The sequence below is a fragment of the Diachasmimorpha longicaudata genome, chromosome 14 (assembly GCF_034640455.1).
Source record: "Diachasmimorpha longicaudata isolate KC_UGA_2023 chromosome 14, iyDiaLong2, whole genome shotgun sequence".
Classification (NCBI taxonomy): domain Eukaryota; kingdom Metazoa; phylum Arthropoda; class Insecta; order Hymenoptera; family Braconidae; genus Diachasmimorpha; species Diachasmimorpha longicaudata.
The window spans coordinates 5,455,044-5,474,171 of NC_087238.1; the positions used below are offsets into that span (position 1 = coordinate 5,455,044).

The window sequence follows — 19,128 nt, forward strand, 5'->3', positions numbered from 1 at the left end:
AATATCGAGACAATTGACAGGAATTCTTAATCTGCAGAATGATAAGCTGAAGATTGCTGAAGGTGTTTTTGTTGGGATCAAGTATGAAGTCAGAAGGCTTGAGCTTGCTTGTTTCAAAGTTTTATTCAAGTTTTTGAATTTATTGTCGAACAATGTAAAATATCTTATCATTATTTATTAGACTATGGCCCCGTTATACGTTACGTTGTCTCCGAATTTTTCGGGTTTTCTCTGTGTGTGCTGTGCCATACCCCATAGAAGAAGTAAATTGATAAACCCAAGACCATCCACACGACGAATCGTACCCACGTCATAATATCCAGCATCACCATCAAGTAAATGTTGATGAGAATGCTCAAGGCCGGGAGGAAGGGCACCAGTGGAACTGTGAACGTCAGCTTCTTGTCGGACTTCGGTTGAAGATAAACAAATAATATTGTTAACGCCAGACACATGAGGGTCACTGCGAGGAGAATTATCGGCCAGACCGAGCCTTTCATTATTTCTCCCGAGAAATTGCGGATTATTCCGGTCAGACAGAAACACAGAATCACGTAAATGAAGACGAGCCAACTGACGATTTGACTCGTCAATTTCGTTGACATGTGGAGATTATTCAGGTTTATGAGTTGTTTTGCTGCGTAGTTGAACGTCTTGGGTTCTCTGTTGTCTCGTTTCTCATAAGCTTCATTTTCCTCATATCTTAGAATTAAGACACAAGCAGCGACTATCGAATAAGCCAGAAGAGTTCCAATGCTCATCATATTCACGAGCTGTCCAAGCTCAAAAATTGCAGCAAGAACACCAGTTAACAATCCAGCGGACAGAGTCCCCATCAACGGGGTGTGGAATCTAGAATTGACAGTCCCCATCCACTTGAAGATCAATCCATCATTAGCCATAGCGTAGATGACCCTCGGCAACGGGAACATGGCACCGAGGAGGCTTGAGCAGAGTCCGCTGATGGCTCCTACGGAGACTATCCACTTTGCCCAGCTCCAGCCGATGCTGTCGAAGACGTGAGGAAAGGGGGCATCCGGATTCTGCTCGTAATAAGGGAGAACTGTCGTCAGAACAGCTGAGACTCCAAAATACGCCAGGAACACGACTGTCAATGACGCTACGATGGCGATGGGGATTGACTTCTTGGGGTCCTTTGCTTCCTCCCCAGCTGTGGCCACACAGTCGAACCCTATGAACCCGTAGAAACAGGTCGCAGCGCCCGTCAGGATACCGGAAATCCCGAAGGGTGCGAAGCCACCGATTCCATTAGTGCAGTCGTCTTTTGGGCCTTTCGTGCAGGGAGTCTCGAGTTTCCAATTTTTTACGTTTGCTTTGAAGCTCCCAGCTATAATGACAAACAAAACCACTGCCAAATTCACGAACGTGAAGATGTTATTCGCCAGGGATGATTCCTTAGCTCCGAATGCCAACGCAAGTGAGAATGCGATTGTTATTCCGAAGGCGAAAAAATCCGGATACGGTGAGAAGTGATCCGCCTCGATGTGTGCAGCATGTTCGAAGGCATTTCTCATAGAATTATTGAACAGTGCGTCGACGTAAGTGCTGAGACCCCTGACAACACTGGCCGAGCCAATAATGTACTCCAGGATCAGGGTCCAACCGATCAGGAACGCGATGAACTCTCCCATCGTAACGTAACTGTAGACATAAGCCGAACCGGCTTTAGGCACTCGAGCCCCAAATTCCGCATAACAAAGACCTAAAAAATCGAATTTATTGGGATTTTCGGTCGAAGTCTGTTGATAGCAAATTGGAGACTTGAAGAACGGGTTTGGGGAAGAACTGGTTCCTTTTTTAGAATTTTATTTCATTTTTTGCATTAATTACCTGCGAACATCGATGCAACTGCTGCGATTGCAAATGAAATCACGACAGCTGGTCCTGCAACGTCCCTAGCTACCGCCCCCGCGAGTACATAAACCCCAACCCCCAGTGTGGAGCCTATTCCAAGGGCAGTCAAGTCCAAAGTAGATAAACACCGAACTAGGCCAGACTCCGCTGTGCAGTCGACGAGTTTTTTTCTCGTGAAGGTCTTTATCACCGTTTTCATCATATTTCCTATCCGCATCGTCTTGGTGTTACCTAGAGCCTTCACAGAAAAACCCAACTATCGTGAATATGAATGATTTCCCTCAGGAAACTAATTAATTAATCATTTCGATTGACAGAGAATCGTTGAATTGCTCTTCTCGATTAGCGACCCCTTCACAGAGTCTAGGGGTCGCTAATCATATGAAGGGGTTGATCTTATATATTTATGACTTCAACCATCGTAAACATAAATAAATAAATTAGTTGAAGCGATTTTTAGCTGAATTTTCTGGGGGTTCACTCACTGATCTAAATAATTTCACGTCTATATCCATTTCTCTGTTGTTCTTGTGGAGCTTTTCGGTTATTTATAAATTTATGTATTTATTCAGATCATTTGAATGGTTGGAGAATAGCGAATGGGTCTCCCTCGAATAAGTTAATTAATTCTGAAATTTTTAGATTATTTTCATCGAATTTTTTATCACACAGATTTGGGAATGAACTTCTTCCATTCGAGTGATTCGTCAGACTGAGAATCATTCGCTCCGTGTGAGACTCTGCAATCTATTCAATTGATAGACTGAGCTGATTGAATTGAATTGTCTCCTTCAATTATAGAAGATCAGTGGGATCTGATCTGTGTTCCATATCCCGCAGACAGATATAACTAATTGGGACTTCGAAATTTCTTTGCGCCCGTTTGAGCGTACGTTTCAGTAACTTTTAATCATTAATTGCTTCCACGTGGACAAGACGTGAAATTTCGTCATTAGATTTTGTTAGTCCATAGAATCAATTCCCTTTCAGTTATAGAAGCTCAACGATAATTAATTCATTGGAATGGCCATTGTCGTTGCACAAATATTTTAGAAAATTAAGACACTGGTCTGAATAGTTTTCAATCAATTTTTCAGTGAAGTAATTGCAATAGAAGATAATCTATTGTCCAGTATTTCAATTTGATACTCACGTGTGACAGCCGAAAAATATTATCTCTGAAGTACTACAATCCTCGCTTCGTACACCTCAACTGGGATAATATTGTTTCAACGATGCTCGTTATCTTAAAACTGATAATTCTAAGGCTCTAATTGGGCGTTGCAAGAAGAAGCAGAGGCGGGGGACATTCCTTTGTTGTCATTATAAATCGTATTATTGTGGGCATAGAGATGCTATCACATTTCACGGCGATTATAGGGGAAAACCGGGTAATCCCTCGTGGAATGAGCTCTGATTCATCCACTTTCTTCGATTAACTGATAAATGAATTCAATAACACAAATTTTTCGTTTAAATATCTTTATCAAATTTTATTTATAAAATATCGAGTAGTAATCTCGGTATCAGATAGTTATGGACGGATAATTGGTACATTACATGCTGGACGGATGTAATTGCTTAGACATTTTGTTCGCAACAACTAAGTTTTTACAGCTAAAACATTAATATTAAAAAATTTACATTCTCAAACCAAAAAATGTAAAATCTATCTCTGTGAATTAATACTGATGTCTAATTCACCAAATTATACTTTGAGTTTGCATTTTTAATCAAAAAATAACGTCAGAAAAATTCTTAAAAAATGTAAAATAGTAAAAAAATGTACTCCGAGGGCAGTAGTAGAGTTTTGTAATAACGAGTTTCGATTAAATCTCTGAAAGGCACTTTAAGAGAAGCTGAATGTACAACAGAAGTTCACTTCAAGGGAAGAATATGATGAGTTCGTACAGTAGAAAATTTGATTTTCTAAAAAGTTTTCTCTTGGCGTTTTGGTCATGTTTCATCAATGCTAACCTCATCAATTCGTAATTACTTAACTAGCGCGGTAATGAGTGGTGCTAGAGGCATTTATCAGGGGACATTCCCCTGGAGAATTCAACTCCCCGCGAAGAGGTTGAGTGACTGAACTTCAATTTTTCGAAAAGTGTGGACCACTTCCCAATAATATTATGCAGTTATCCAACTCCATAGGAGGGAGATGACTGCTGTCAACGTGAGGGCACTCCAGGATGTGTATCTACTAGCTCCAGACTGAAACAAAAATCCAAACGAAGGATTAATTTCTTTGAAGTCAGTAGACAGCAGTTTTTTTGATTATTTAAAAGAAATTTGTAAATCATTTTAAAAACGTGAAAATACTCACAAATATGTAGTAGTTACACCGATCTCCCTGACAGCACTCGGAGCACTTCCAGTCCTGGTACCACAAATACGTGCAGTCAGGCATGTTCGCCTTCCTGATCCTCTCGCATTCCTTTTTCGACATGCACTTCTTGGATATGTAATATTGTTTCTGAGCCCGCGGAGACCAGTAGGGAGTGCCTATAACAATTTACGAAATCGTGGGCATGTACACAACCTACCAAACCTCAAAATATATTCTATGATTTTCTGGTGACACTCACTGCCCCATTTGACCTCTGTGAAGCACGCGTCCTCGCCATGTTCACAAGGATTTATTGTGGAAAGGCATTTGTCAGTGTTATCCTCTTGTTGATCGCAGATATAGCACTCTAGGGCGTTGCCTGGAGGTTAAACCAATGATTAAGGTGGGCATTCGTGATCCAGGGAATCAGGATTGATGTGTGATCAAGGAGACATTCATTAAGTACTTACCGATAACAGCCCAGCATGAGAGGAGCAGTAGGATTCTGAGAAATCTAGACATTTCTCACTGATTCTGGTTTTGATGCTCGTGGAGAGGTTCAGGGGACAGTTTGTTTTGTTGGATGATTCAGGATGACTGATTGTGGGTGGGGACTCAAATTGACTGGAGTCGGTACAGATATCTGTTTTATCAATGACCATTTCGTTATCGTCGATGAATAACTGAACCGTTGGGTGCAGAGAAAAAGGTCATGACACTTTTTTGTGCAGAATTAAATTCTTCCTAAAAAATAGTTTAGGGTATTTTGTCATAGAATTGACCGTTGAATGAATATCGACCGATAATTATCTTGCATTGTTGTTACCTGGTGCGTTGTGGGGATCGTTAGAGGGCGATAGAGTGCTAACACATTCGCCATTTTATTTCTGAAGTGTCAATGCCGGATTGAAGTGTTTTCCACCATTCCAGAGTAGTTTATTTGATCTAGCAACAATTGGAAATTAATTCAATCGGACCCCCGTGTGATTTTTAATAGAAAAATGTCCACTGCTGCTAGACCAACGTTTGATGGGGCTAGAGGAGGTCAAGGACGTGGGGAAAAGGATCTTAGTGCTATTTCAAAGCAGTACAGTAGCAGAGATCTGCCTGGACATACGAAACTAAAATACAGGTAATTGATTTATTTCTTACTCTCTGAATTATTTCTCTAGTTATTTTCGAACTCCCAATACCTTTCGTGGTTCTTTAAAAACGGATATACGTTCACCAAACAGCAGTGGTATAAATTGTAAACATAACCTCAATTCACTCCCTTGTTTTCTATATTCGTGTGGTCTTGGAATCATCAATTAAATTATTATTATGTCAATGAAAAGTCGTCTAGACAATGCGGTGATTAATTAATGAGGATATTTTTGGATATCAGAGAACATGGACAGGGGACGACTGAGGAACTTCGCACAAAAGACTTCAGAAAGGAATTGGAGGAGAGGGAAGTGGAGAAGACAAGTAAATCGTCCAACCGGAGGATGATCGAACCCTCGAGGGAACCAGCACAGCCCAGTAAACGCCAGAAGGTCGATCAAGTCCCAGCAGCGAGTCTCGATGCTGACGATCCTTTGGATGAGGATGATTCAGACTCTGACAGTGATGAGGATGACACCGCAGCACTTCTTGCTGAGCTGCAGCAGATTAAAAAGGAGAGGGCTGCTGATAACGCCAAGAAGGTATCAAAACTCATGGAATATCTTTGTAAAGAAAGTGAAAAATAATTTTTACAGAAAATTGCAAATAGTTGTGGAGGAATGTAAAATAAGTTAATTTACACTGGAGATTACGATTTGTGTTTTGTTTTGTCAGGAAATGGAAAAGCGACAGGAAGAGGAAAGGATCAGAATGGAGAACATTTTGTCAGGGAATCCTTTATTGAATTACTCAGCTCAAGCCACTCGCACAGACATGAAGGTGAGACGACGATGGGACGACGATGTCGTCTTCAAGAACTGCGCGAGATCAGAACCGAAGAAGAAACACGATGTCTTCATTAATGATTCCCTCAGGAGTGAATTTCACCGTAAATTCATGGAGAAATATGTTAAATAAGACTGATAGTTACTCTCTCTATGATTAATTTCATTTCGTACGCCTCTAGAGAAGGTAATTACTCATTAATTTTGTGGCATTGTAAATAGACCGATAAGAATCAATAAAGGGAATCATTGAATAATGACAGATCGTGAAATGTTATATTTTTCACGTCAACTCTCTATTGAATGATCTAGAAAAATTTCAACCAAATATTTCCCAACATATTATACGCGACCAACGTCGACCCATGTTCTCCAACAATAAAAATGCAAAATAATCGGTAGAGAATGAAAAAATCAAGGAAAATTGAACGATAAAAATTCTCGCAGTAAGTCCTCAAATGAAGAAACAAAAATTCTCGTGAAATGTTGACGTAAGAGGAATTCGCCTCGAGGGCAACACCTCTCGGATCTCCACTATAGACCGAGTGGCACCTGACGTTCTCTCTCATTTATACATCATATCTCCCTCCCACCGTCGTGTTTTTTATCATCTCTCTCTCCACCTTCTCAATTTTTTTTTGTACACTCGACTGTCCTTCATGTGAAACCGACGTTCCAGTCTCGTTCCAGTGAACGAAGATACTCGCGGACTCGTTCCACTGGGAATTCGCCCCACGGGCTATTACCGCCCTCTTATCCCCCACAATGTGCCACCCGCTTTTCATTTATTTTACTCTTGCCCGATGGCTCAACAGGTTTATCTTCTTTCTATATTTTAAACAAAAACACTTGACATTTCGTCATAACAGAACTGAGATTCAACAATAAACGAACTTTTTTTTTTCAATTAAATTAAATTGTCCGGCACTTCAGATATTGAAACAACTAATAATTAATCATTCATTAATTCCATTGTTTCTCCATGGGTTTTAATTCATCGGGGGATGAAGGGCTTTAACAAATATTTTTATCTTCTTCGAATAAAAAATCGTTCGGAGAAATTTTGAATGTCCAAAGACGATAAATAAACCCCTAGAGCAGTCGCCATCGCAGGATTTCTCGAATTAACATTTGAATCTTTGCTTTTTGTGCACGCCTACTCCATCTCCCTGGGCGTGTCCTATTTCTATTTCCCCAGGTGTGTGCAATTGTCCCCAAAATTACCCGATTCCGCTGATGATCAACCCCTGGCACGTTCCACCCCATCGATCCCGAAAAACCTCCCCCTTCGCCTAGTTCGACTGTATGGGACCAACAAAGAGGGCAAAAAATTCTGGAGCATTTTCCAGATTCTAATGAGAGACTCTGATCACTCGAGAGTACCTCCAGCCTCTCGTTACGCTCCTGGAGAAGGCGGTGGTGAGGCAAAAGGCGACGACACGTCCGGAGTGAGAGCCGAGTGGAGAGCGCGCGTTTAAAACTGTATGCGGGAATCTCTCGCAGTCACCGCGTTTCCCATTCGTTCTCCAGGCACCGGAGCACTCCGGAGGATACATCTGACCCTCAAGCCACCCCTGACCCTCAAAACCCCTCGCAAAAGGTCTAAATCAGCACAGAAAGGGCCGAAAACCCCCAGAAATCCAATTTATCGAGGGATTTAATCACAAAAAATTCCTCTCCAACCGATAATTAATTAATAATCAGTCAAATTGTTGATTAATCGCGAGTTGTAGTGAGGTAACACGAGGGGGTCTCCAGGAGCCAAGGAGGAAGACTTTCTTCCTCCTTAACCCACCCCAGAGTGAAAGTGAAAGAGTGAAATGAAGGGGGAAAAAATGGTTTTTCAATATTTTAAAATGAATCTCTGTGCTTTAATTATTCTTCACACCATAAGTGAACTGTCCGGGGTGCGGGCAACTCGCACAAGTGGTCTTTACGTCGACAATGGACAGGATCAGACAGTGGTACATCGTGTTGTGACGCAGCGCGAGAAGCGCGAAGTTGAACATGAGATTCTCAATCTTCTTGGGCTACCGGACAGGCCAAGGAGTACCGTTGGCAAAGTACCCCAGGTTAAGAGGTCAGCGCCAAAGTTTCTACTTGATATTTATAAAAATGCACTCGGTGAGGATGAGAAACCGGTCGCACGTAGGGGCAAGAGCGACGGTGAGTTCGACCTCACGGGTCAGGATCTCAGGGCCATCGACCAGAGCGATGTCATCATGACTTTTCAAGCGCACAGTGAGTACATTTCAATGGCACCTTTTTTCGGAAGATTCAGCGAAGTCTGGCCCTATTTTCATTTTACGTCATCCAGAGCTTTCAAATTAAAAAAAAAAAAAGACAGGAAGAAGACGAGAGAGAAAAGTTTTCCGCTATTTTCATCGCCGAAATAATTAATCACCGGATAATTAGTTGATAGATTAATTGACTGATTAAGTGATTAGCCGATTAATTAATTGTTTACTGGCATGCTCCATGATATTGGTCATTAGCCAGATGATTCAGTAATCAAGCAAACTAGTTACTTTGATTGCTTTCGATGTTCGTTTATCTGCATTTTTCCGTTTGTGAATTTCAATTGAAAATTATCGTAATTTTTATGTAAATTTTTCGTGATGTAGGCAATCATCATTTGAATAATCACATCAGTTCTCCAGGAATGTTCTCACACATCTTCGCAAATTAAAAATTCAGCTTTTAATTTGTTTGCTCAGTAGTAAAAGGCAGAGACGCGCTTGATGACTTCATTCCCTTTAGCGGTATCACCGATAGATATCACCCTGAAATTGAGTTATTTCCAAACGCACACGCAAAGTGGATCCCCCAATTCCTCTGGTTCTCCCTCGTTGGGTCATAAATTACGGGGAGCCCCGGGAGAAAAAAGGAGTAATAAAGTTTACAAAAAAAAAATATCGGCTGTATGTATTCTCAAGTTTAAAAGAAAATCAATTAATGAAGAAATTATATCGCACGATCGACATTCCTCTTCGACGGGGTAAACCAAATAAAAAAAATATTGTCGTAAAAAAAATGTAAATTTGATCATTAAAAATATGAATGGACTTCATATATGACAATTTTCCTATTCCATTAATTAAAGACCACTGATTAATAAGTTGTGTCCGCTGAATCATTGCGAGGAATATTCCACTAATTGAGAAACGCTAAAAAAATGTGGATAAAAAAAAAATGAATGAGCTCGAAGAAAAAATTACTGATCAATAAAAAATTCTTTTCATGTCTTTAAAATCGTGGAAGACGGTTAGACCCGGTCCAATTACAAATCCAAAAAATTATTGAATTTTTAAATATCAATTTGTGTATCAGACGATTCGATAATGGAAAAGAAACAGCGAAAAAAATTTTCTAACACAAAGAAAAGATATTGCGGAGGGTCCCCCGGGGGCCAAAGTATTCGAGACCACCCCGAGTGCGTTCCGGGGCCAGGGCAATCAGGTGCCTCTGGAAGAATGCGACCGTCCTGGGACCAACGGAGAAACTAAAACGAGTGAAACAACGATGGTTTTAAAAAAAAAACGAAGAACTACCACCAACACATTTATAAGAGGTATTTTGTGCGCTTTATCCGAAGGTTGAAACATTAGGCATTACTTAAGGAACTCCTGGCACCCGAGGGAGCCCGGCAGCGGGGCAAGAGGGCGGCATTTTTTTTTCGAGGTGAATCGGAGAGTGAAAGAGAGGGAGGAAAAAAGAGAGAGAGAAAGGAATGGGAGAATGGCCTCCAACGATTTCACGCTGCGAATCCTCTACAGCTCGTTATGTGATTAGGGACTTTTAGAATTCACCTCGACGTTGTTTATTCAAGCTTTGACTTTTTAATTGAAGGATTTTCGATATACGTAAGGGGATGACATCATAAATCAACGTCTTGTTGAGAAGACATTTTTTTTCACAGGAAAAGTGATTATTAATCGGATTTCAAAATCACATTTTCCGATGATGTGGAGCAGAAACGATATCCAAAGGGTTTTAAGGGTTTTCGACCCACTCTCAAGGGTCAAATCAGGCTGGGAGATGTTCAGGGTTGAGGGCCAAACACCCTTAAAGGGTTAAATCACCCTTTCCCACTCATTTGACCCTCAGACCCACCTGATTTTTATTTTAATTTTCGACTGAAAATTAACTGAATTTTCTGAAGAGCTTGAGACATTCGACAAATACTAATAAACAAAAATATCTATTTTATTCAGATCATCATGTACCCGGGGTACGTCACGAGCGTGGGAAAAGACTGTGGTTCGACGTGTCGGAAGTGCCACCGGAGGAAAAAGTAATCGGCGGGGAACTGCGACTCTATCGAACTATGGAGGTAAAACATCGAAGGAATCGGGGGTCTTTCGTGGTAACGGCCTATCGAGTACTTCGAACAGCTGATGGGTAAGACAAAAATCATCGTAGTCCTGTTCTCGAAAATTTAATCCAATCCGCGGATCCTGGAAACTTTCATTTGTCGGAGAAAATCCAATTCTCAATTCCCCTGTACCCACGATACGCCATAATTTTCAACACGCAACATTCTCGATTTAGACGTTTCCGCTCCACTCGATTCATTGTGAGTTCAAGTGTCTATTCTTGGATGTAACGGTGGGTTTCAGTCATTCAATGGGATTTTGTAATCTTTCGATCGTTTCATTAATCAATTTCTTCAACTGCGTCGAACCTTCAAAAAGTGGAGAGAATTCAACAAAATTAAAGTCGCGTAAAGACTTAAATAAACATAATATTCTGTAGTATTGGAAAATCGACGATCAATAGGTCCCTTCATCGATATATTCCGATAATCAATTAGTAATCCAAGACCACGATTTTTACTCTTAATTATTCCGAAGGGCGATGACCGTCAGATAACCTGTCAGCGACCATCGCAGTCGCAACTTGATTTGTTTGTAAAAAAATTCTGCTCAAAGAAAAATTAAATCAAAATCCATTAAATTGATCCTTCAGTCAAAGGACAGGTGCGTGTGTTCGTGATGCTCATTTCAAACGTCGCCGGTTTGTCTCGAGCGCGAGAAAATCGCAGCTCCAGAGAAAAAAAAAAACAACCGAGGAATTAACTGATAAAGACAATGATGCGTCATGTTTTGTTCTCAGTGTTAACTGCGTAGGCCAAATGCCTACCTCCAGAGACACTGTCTACTCCTTCAATTCATCTCAATTTACGGAATAGCGTTTCCTGCGTTGAAACAAGAGTCTTGAACTTCTTGAAAAAGGAAAAAAAAAAATCCAAATATTTTTCGTCGATTTTCGTAACGAGAGGGATGACAGACAAACATTTGAGTCATGAAAAATAAATTCCGGGTGATTTCGGGGGCCCAGGTAGACAGTTAAATATCTTTCTCAGCGTTCAGGAGAGGAACGGCTAATTAGAGAGACCAAGAGGGTCGTTAAAATGACGGTTAATTCCTAGGAGTCGTGTGGGGAAAGGGTCTTCGCTCGAGAATACCGTTTTAAAGTCCTTCAAAATTTAATTTTCCATTTTTTTTTGCCTCAAAAGAAGTTTTTTACGATCGTTTTAGAGATCACTTGTCCGTTGTTTGAAGTTTAATAAACATTATCTTTAAATAAATTCCTATAATAAATAGCAACACTAATTTTGGGTCATAACATCATTTTTAAAGATCAACGTCTCACAACAGCTGTTGGAGATTTTTTTTTTCTTTCGACAATTACTCTTGACTTAAAATATTGTTTGTTGAAGGACGAAGGAGCTTCAATATGTGGATTCTGTTAACACAACAACGAATAAGGAAGGCTGGTTAACGTTAAATGTAACAGAGCCCTTAATCCACTGGGTGAACAACTCAAAAGGAAATAGAGGATTTTATATCTCTGTTCATCCAGCAGATCGTTCGGGTGAGTAAACAATATTGTAAAAAAAATCTCGTTAACTCATTATGTCGAGTGACACGTTTGTATTAAAGAATCATCGGTATTTCCTTCGGTCATGAGAAATATTATCAATCAATCTGCTGTCTCAGACGATCATTAACTACTCATACAGTGGTTGAGTTATTATTTTGCGGGTAAATTCATTGTAATTAGAATGACCATTAGGGTAAAGTTGTCTCGAAGAAATCAATCTGGGAAATTCAAACTATTTGACGGGGAAAAAAATGGGCGGTGAGTATTATTGCAGGAAAATTAATGAACAATTTTCAGAAAATATTTATATTTTTGTTCACCTTCTCTAGACAATTTAATCTGCAGTGAAACCTGTGTAGATTTTTTACTCGATTTTTTGCGTCATTAAATTGGATAAAATATTATTGAACGAGTGTCTCTTGAAATTGAGACAATACCTCTCGTTGAAAATGAGAAATAAACTACTTCAGGGTCAACAAGACTAACAGATGACTCCTCCGAGATAAAATTCAGCGAGAACCTCTGAATTGAATACCCCTAGGGTATTCCAAAGGGTCCCAACGTGGTGGAGGTGACTCAGTTTCATCGAAGATACGATCGTACGATGCGATAAGCGAATCCGAGTACACCTGTTGGATTTACCATAAAAAAACATCTCAAATTACTGATTAAAATTTAAACTTCGCAAAACAAAAATGCACTTCCCCTTTCTCACAACAAACCCATTAATTTTTTTCGTTGGGTTCATTACTGAATTATTTAGCCACCGATTTGATTGGACAGAGAAAGATTTCCATTCGTAGACAATCATCTCCCAAAGAAAAATGAAAACGCAAACCCCAGTACTGGATTTAATCGTTCAAATCGAGCAATTTAATCCTTAAAAAAACTTAAAAAATTATTTATCGAGATAAGAATGTACGTGGGTGTCAGGAGAGGTGTGACCACTAGTTTGAAAAACAGGATTGCTTTCGAAAGGCATTAAAATGGAAACAGCGAGAATTTACCGTGTCCCCAGTCCTGATAAACAATAAAAATTCCCAGAATGGCAATGGGAAATTTTGAAAAATCAATTTACACTTTACGATAAATAAACTTCTCAAATTACGAACGATCAGACAGTCTTATTCGAGATGGTGAGGGAATAAGTCCATCTGCACCGATGATAATCGAGTGAAAATGATTATTACTCACTGGCATTTAATGTATTAATAAACGTGCATATGATATTTACATGGCTGGGTTATAGTATACTTCGATATCTCGTTATATTGAATGATCAAAGGTAAACCGGTTGACCAGGGAGATCTAGAGGGGCCTCTGAAGGAGAGGAGAGGCCTCGAGTCATGAGAAACTTGAGGGACAACTTTTTTTTCAATCATTTAAGCAATTATGAATGATTTTTCAATATTTTTGAAGCCAAATGGTCTTCACTCGCTCATCTCCTGTTATTTGCATTCCTAACGTGGAATATCGTATTACCATTTCGTTTTCTCAATGAATATTTGTGGTATTTTAAAAAAATCCATCTCCTGAAATGCATCAGAATAAATCGGAGCAAATTTCTATTGACTCAAGATTTTTGCTGATTTTTCTGAGTCTGCGGTTAATGAATGAACCGCTGGTCGATGGAAAATACGCCACAACATGTATTCTCTAGTTTTATGGATGGGAAAATGGTAGGGTACCATTGGTAACTTGTCTACACGTGTGTTGTATATTCAAATGACTCGAAGAGGCCACGAGGAGTCGAGTATAACGTGAAAGCTAGTAAATTGGTTGTTGAGGAATGCGCATTTACCGTGATTGCGAACACCTGACTACCTGTCCAAGTTGCGTCTCGGAAGCTAGATGTTCCATCGGTACTCCAATCAAAATCTGTAACCACATGGCATAATGAGAAAATCATTAATTATCACCTGACCATTTTTCCATCTTATTAAATTATTCTCGAACTTTACCTCGTTAAGATCTGGACATATCAGTGGAATAATCCTGACGAATTTTCAACCTGAAAATCAATTACCAATTGATTTGACGAGTAGAAGTGAATGGCATAGTCCTTAAGAATGAATAATTTATGAAGGTTGTGCTATTAATACTCAAGCACGTGACGTTTTTCCATATCCATACACTGTAATTCCACCTGGTGACTGTAATAATCATCGGACAGAAATCACTTCTCGTGCTGGAGATGAAGAAAAATCATTCTCCTCTCTAATTCGATATGATTGGTTAATTACAGTGCACGAACTGAAGCCGGAAGATGTCGGTATCGTTGGATTTCGGGGTGATGCCGATAAGCAGCCCTTTATGGTGGGTTTCTTCAAGAGCTCTGGGGTACGTGAGAAGAAAGTCAGACAGAAGAGAGATGCCAGAAGAAGAAAGAAGAGTGATGCTTCGAGCTTGGAGTACAGAAACCCCTACACAGGTAAAAAAGCCCCTAAAACTATGCAACAAATAGTTATCTGAAGTTCAAAAAAATTTTGTCCCACATAAAACTGATTATTTTCTCGAGATAATTATTTGTTTTATAATGTTTTTTTTTTATTGCAGATCCAGCAGTTCAATATAACTCGAGAACATGTAAAATTCAGACACTGTACGTCAGCTTCAGAGATCTCCAGTGGCAGGTGATTAATTTTTAATTGTGTAATGTTCATTCTATTTCGACATTGGCCTTTCACAATCCCAAATCTTCACTCTGGCCCTCGATTCATTCATTTCTACGTCCTCTCCATGAATAAAAGTTCATGAGTATGACACATACAATAAACATGAGTGAAACTAGTGAAAAAAATAAACCGACTAAAAATAATGAATCAATGAGTGGGAATAATAATATGGAAAAATCGATAACACGTGTCACATTATGAATATTCAATGTTCCAGGATTGGATTATAGCGCCGGATGGTTACGACGCTTATTATTGCAGTGGCGAGTGTAATTTCCCGTTGAATGCACACATGAATGCAACTAATCATGCCATTGTGCAGACACTTGTGCACCTGGTTAATCCAGGAAAAGTACCAAAACCCTGCTGTGCACCCACTAAATTATCCGCCATATCTGTACTATATTTTCTAGATGAGAGTAACGTTATTCTTAAAAAGTATAAGAACATGGTAGTGAAGAGCTGTGGGTGTCACTGACTTAGCCCACTTTGATTTTCCATTCATATAAAAAAAAGCACGGCTTTAAAATTTTCATTGTTTATCGAAAATTCAATTCTCGAGAGAAAGGTATGAGGGTACGATATTTTCCCCTAAACCCATTGAAGAAAAACGTCAAGGCCGACTAACGTGAAAAACGTAATTGAATAAAAAAGATAAAGATTGAGAGGAGGATAATTTTCTCATAAACATATTTCAGTGATTCCACTGCTCTAAAGTACTAAAAACATTCATGAGAAGATTATGAGATTCAAGGGGAGCGTGAGGGGCTGCTGCACGTGTTTCTCATGTCCACGTCTCAATCAACAATAATTAATTGAAAATAGGAAAATTACTAGGTGTCAAGTGAGTAGAATTTATTAGTAGTTTATAATCACTGGATTCGATGTGCGGAAAAGTCATAAAAAATTATTTTCCCACGAGAGTCGAGTCATATTTTTAATCACACGACCTGGAAAACTCACGTTACGCACAATCTGATGAAAATAATTTTTCATCCCTCAAGTTTGCTCATGATATTTTCAATATTTCGTAGGTGGTAGGATTTTTTGGACATCTTTCAGGCTTTCATGACTCGTGCAGCAGAAATTTGATTTTTTTTATTATCTTCGTGTGTATAAACTTTAAGATTTCTTTATATTTTTTCCACTATTACTCTGTGACGACGGCGACTCAATGCAAATGCTTAGGGTAAGGTTTTTATTAAATAATTGTTTCATTTCATGTGTAATGATTATTACTGTACATATACTATGTAAATACGTTCGATGTATGACGTACAATATATCATTTTTTCAACAAACATGAAAAACAAATATTTGAAATTATCTGATTTTTATCCCACCCCCACCGAAGTCTTATAAATTTTCATGAAAATCTACACTGACCTATTGCCGCCCTCTCAGATAACAATCTCCGGTCATGTCGATTAATGATGTTGTCATTGCCTTGGGGTGAGGTCCTATTGTGTCAGGTACAAAGGCCCTTGTTATTACCGCCTTCACTACTGAAGTGACGGAGGACGATACCTGACCCTTGTCCCGTGCCCAAAAGGTTTACAAGGCTCATAAATCCATTATATTATTTAAACTCACTATAAACACATGAAAATTTTCCACTTTGCATTTACTTCTTTATGTACTCTCAAAAAGTAACACCGAATGTGTGTGATCCCAGTCTATTTTCCTTTTAAATAACTCCCGGTAAAGACGCTCACGCAACTCGCTCTGCGCACACGTTAGGACTGCGCACGCAGCCCCTTTGTCCGAGTATCTCTCGCGTACCCAAGATGGCGCCTGTGCCCAAGCTACGCATTTACAGACGCGATCACTCCCTTTCCGACTCGCGTGAAGTTCCTCATAATCCCTTCGATGAATCGATTTCCAACCTCTCGACCACACTGATCCATTCTCATCACCATGGTCGGCGAACGTGCCGTGATCATGGAGTACCTCGCCTCGGTGTATCCCGTCCCTACAATCTAAAAAAACGTCAGAGCCCCGAGTAAGCGGTTAAACACAGTCCAAAATCCTCCTGATCAGATTCATAAACGATTTATCCCACAAAAAACCCGGTGATCCCTTGTTTCTGCGCCAAGTGTTGGTGAAAACAGTGAAGTGTCTCCCGAAACTCGGGATAATTCAGTGGATTACTAAGTCAAACGACGTTGTAAAATATTTTCCAAGTGATTACCAGTGATTCAGAGTGATTGGCCAACAGTTTTTAGTAGTTCTGTGGTTGACAGTGTATTTATTAGGATTTTTTATGAGGATTCGTGGCCAATTTGTATAAGGATTCGTGGCCCAAAAATCGCTGGGCAGAACAGGTACGCCCATTTACGATTGTCTCCAACGTCAATAAACCCTCTCTCCCATTGGATTTTCGGTGTTTCCGGATTTCTGCGACTTTTGTAAGGGCTCAGGCCGACCTCTAGGAGGTGATCAGCTATTTTTCTCGACCGTTGCCGGGGGGGAGGGGACCCACCTTGATTTTCGTTCCCAGCATCGCGGAATCATCGTGGAATCGTGCCACTTTCCGTTTGGGCGCAAAATCGATAGAGGTACACATACATTGCATTTCATTGTTTTGGGATTTGTTAGAGATTTGAGGGATTTTCCTCAGCAGGATAGGGTTTCGAGGGTTTAGGGCCATTCCTGACTTCTCCAGGGTTCGGACTGGGGGTCGTGGGGGTGGGAAGGGTTTTTGAGGTTGGATTCGACGGTTTTGAGGGTGACATGTTGAAACTAGTGAAGTAGTTGATTTTGGAAATGTTGATTTCGACATTATCGTGGGGTCAGGGGCCAACAATTGTACGAACAAACACTACGTTTGGATAATAATCTATTGTTCACGATTTGAGAGTATTTTGTGCACCTCTGGAGTCATAGCAATCCCTCACTGGCCATTTTTGATGACTCTTTTGATGACTGATTTATATTCTGGAGATTTCTGGACACAGGATTTTTGGTTAAAGTAATTCTCTTGAGACTATTACTATTTTTGGTGCTCGGGTTTCCCAACGCATCGGTAGGAATTCCTGGAAAGGCCATTTTGTTATGCCTTCAATAAAGTGGGCATGTTTATCAACGTTGAGGGATGTCCAAGGTTAGGTACACCAGACAGTACCCAATGTTTAGGTTTTTCATTTGATCTTTTGTTGTCGATTCCAGTCTGAAAAATGATATATGTTATTCGGGTTATTTAGAGCGTTCAATTTTAGTTTTCGTGAGTCACTTCTTCCGGACTGTCTTTCTCGGTGAAATAGTGGAGAAGAAAATAGCACAGACATTTGGGAAATTATGTTTAACCATCGGCAAGGACTCAAACCCGTTGACCTTTGATAAATCGTGAATAATTTCTTCAACAGAGGGATTAAAGAGGATGACATGGAATATTTCCCATGTTGTCCTGTGAATATCTCTGCATTGCGCATTTTTATAGAAAAATATTCCCCCAAATCTATATATTCCATAATTCCATATATTTTCCCCAAATTGTCTCAACACAGGGTGGTTACTAGACCTTTAGGTTACTTCTTCCGGTGCAAGGGGTAAAAATGATGGTAAAATTCACCCCAGTTGATATTTCAGTAAAATGCGTCGTATGATGAATTAACTTTGCATAAACCGGTCCCATTGACCTCGAGGCCTGATACCATAAAGTATAAAACGTCATCGTTGAACATGAAATGACGGGATCAAGGACCATAAAGTGATAAAAGGAGAACAGTATTGAAATAAGTGATTTGTTCGTTGAATGTGGAGTGCTATATCGCGTCTCTTCGTCGCGAAACCAAGGTCGTCGACGAAGACACTGGAGCCGGGTGAAGAAGCCGGCCGATCATCCTTCAACAGTAACCACTGGCAGAACGTTAATTGCGTGGCTGAGGCCGATACGGCTGTCCATGTTTTCGATTCGATGGACCGTAACATGGGAGATGATAGACGAAAGATCACTGGTGAACAGCAGCAGGATTCTGAGTACTTTGGGGAAACCAATGACACACGACAAGTGAGTTTTTACCATTCATTTATTTATTTAATGGATTCGAGGGTGAATTGCTTTGATGATTGAAAAATCAGGTCTTTGGATGTCGGTTAAGATATTGATAGTATTTTTTTCTGATTTGGAAAAATTTTTCTAGAACTCTAGATTCATTCTATGACCTTCTGAACACTTGTCCCTCTGAGGATATTTTCGTTAATCCTATTACCTCGTCAATCAGATAATATCTTTCGAATGGACCTAAAAATATTGTCTGCCTGCAATTATCGAAATTTTTTATTTGCTTAATTGAATTGAATGACTTCCAAAAACAATTTCCAGTTGACAGAGGGTTCCCAACCTTTTCTGATGGTGTCTTCTCACTGTTTTGGAAAATTGAAAAATAAATTCTGAATCCCAAATAATTTTATTAACTTGACAAACTATTTT

The 19,128-nt window shown here is 39.8% G+C and overlaps 4 protein-coding genes and 1 long non-coding RNA gene across 20 annotated transcripts in view; 3 read left to right on the plus strand and 2 right to left on the minus strand.

Annotated features, from left to right (window-relative positions):
* Positions 1 to 104: 104 nt before the first annotated feature.
* LOC135169250 (high affinity cationic amino acid transporter 1-like) lies at positions 105 to 4,948 on the minus strand. 3 transcript variants are annotated; one of them, XM_064134072.1, is made up of 5 exons: positions 4,675 to 4,948; positions 4,464 to 4,583; positions 4,198 to 4,380; positions 1,852 to 2,082; positions 105 to 1,723 (listed from the first exon to the last, which is right to left on the minus strand). In XM_064134072.1, the coding sequence occupies exons 1-5, from the start codon at positions 4,724 to 4,726 to the stop codon at positions 201 to 203; spliced, it is 2,109 nt and encodes a 702-aa protein (XP_063990142.1). In that variant the 5' UTR covers positions 4,727 to 4,948; the 3' UTR covers positions 105 to 200. The 3 variants fall into 3 exon arrangements, with proteins under 3 accessions (XP_063990142.1, XP_063990140.1, XP_063990139.1); XM_064134070.1 differs by lacking the exons at positions 4,198 to 4,380; positions 4,464 to 4,583; positions 4,675 to 4,948 and adding an exon at positions 3,029 to 3,137 and having other exon boundaries at positions 1,852 to 2,113; XM_064134069.1 differs by lacking the exons at positions 4,198 to 4,380; positions 4,464 to 4,583; positions 4,675 to 4,948 and adding an exon at positions 2,361 to 2,602 and having other exon boundaries at positions 1,852 to 2,113.
* Positions 4,949 to 5,080: 132 nt separating this feature from the next.
* Positions 5,081 to 6,399, plus strand: LOC135169253 (protein CWC15 homolog). Its single transcript, XM_064134075.1, has 3 exons — positions 5,081 to 5,336; positions 5,592 to 5,892; positions 6,026 to 6,399. Exons 1-3 carry the CDS (start codon positions 5,206 to 5,208, stop codon positions 6,266 to 6,268), a joined length of 675 nt encoding a protein of 224 aa, XP_063990145.1. The 5' UTR covers positions 5,081 to 5,205; the 3' UTR covers positions 6,269 to 6,399.
* A 1,250-nt stretch (positions 6,400 to 7,649) lies between these two features.
* LOC135169251 (protein 60A) lies at positions 7,650 to 16,010 on the plus strand. The gene is made up of 6 exons (XM_064134073.1): positions 7,650 to 8,376; positions 10,350 to 10,536; positions 11,858 to 12,012; positions 14,267 to 14,452; positions 14,578 to 14,654; positions 14,914 to 16,010. Exons 1-6 carry the CDS (start codon positions 7,956 to 7,958, stop codon positions 15,172 to 15,174), a joined length of 1,287 nt encoding a protein of 428 aa, XP_063990143.1. The 5' UTR covers positions 7,650 to 7,955; the 3' UTR covers positions 15,175 to 16,010.
* LOC135169257 (uncharacterized) lies at positions 12,006 to 16,494 on the minus strand. The gene is made up of 4 exons (XR_010300183.1): positions 16,083 to 16,494; positions 13,983 to 14,032; positions 13,823 to 13,899; positions 12,006 to 12,650 (listed from the first exon to the last, which is right to left on the minus strand). It is a non-coding gene; the product is annotated as an uncharacterized LOC135169257 (long non-coding RNA).
* A 133-nt stretch (positions 16,495 to 16,627) lies between these two features.
* Positions 16,628 to 19,128, plus strand: part of Patronin (patronin) — a 31,400-nt gene continuing 28,899 nt past the window's right edge. For 4 of the 14 annotated variants that reach the window (XM_064134049.1, XM_064134054.1, XM_064134060.1 and 1 more), the window contains exons 1-2: positions 16,630 to 17,020; positions 18,285 to 18,705. In XM_064134049.1, the coding sequence (XP_063990119.1) occupies positions 18,451 to 18,705 (255 nt within the window). In that variant the 5' untranslated portion in view covers positions 16,630 to 17,020; positions 18,285 to 18,450. Of the gene's footprint in view, positions 17,021 to 17,134; positions 17,255 to 18,202; positions 18,706 to 19,128 lie in introns of those variants that run through there. The other 10 variants (XM_064134056.1, XM_064134058.1, XM_064134055.1 and 7 more) reach the window with 8 other exon arrangements.

Bases quoted from the DNA above. Each gene is read 5' to 3' on its own strand.
- LOC135169251 (XM_064134073.1), top strand. From the start codon at position 7,956: ATGAAGGGGGAAAAAATGGTTTTTCAATATTTTAAAATGAATCTCTGT. The intron at 12,013-14,266 runs GTGAGTAAACAA...GGTTAATTACAG, and splicing joins TCATCCAGCAGATCGTTCGG to TGCACGAACTGAAGCCGGAA. The intron at 14,453-14,577 runs GTAAAAAAGCCC...TTTTTATTGCAG, and splicing joins GTACAGAAACCCCTACACAG to ATCCAGCAGTTCAATATAAC.
- LOC135169250 (XM_064134072.1), bottom strand. From the start codon at position 4,726: ATGTCTAGATTTCTCAGAATCCTACTGCTCCTCTCATGCTGGGCTGTT. The intron at 4,381-4,463 runs GTGAGTGTCACC...AAATTGTTATAG, and splicing joins CACAGAGGTCAAATGGGGCA to GCACTCCCTACTGGTCTCCG. The intron at 1,724-1,851 runs GTAATTAATGCA...TCGATTTTTTAG, and splicing joins AGTTGCATCGATGTTCGCAG to GTCTTTGTTATGCGGAATTT.
- LOC135169253 (XM_064134075.1), top strand. From the start codon at position 5,206: ATGTCCACTGCTGCTAGACCAACGTTTGATGGGGCTAGAGGAGGTCAA. The intron at 5,337-5,591 runs GTAATTGATTTA...TTTGGATATCAG, and splicing joins CATACGAAACTAAAATACAG to AGAACATGGACAGGGGACGA. The intron at 5,893-6,025 runs GTATCAAAACTC...TTGTTTTGTCAG, and splicing joins CTGCTGATAACGCCAAGAAG to GAAATGGAAAAGCGACAGGA.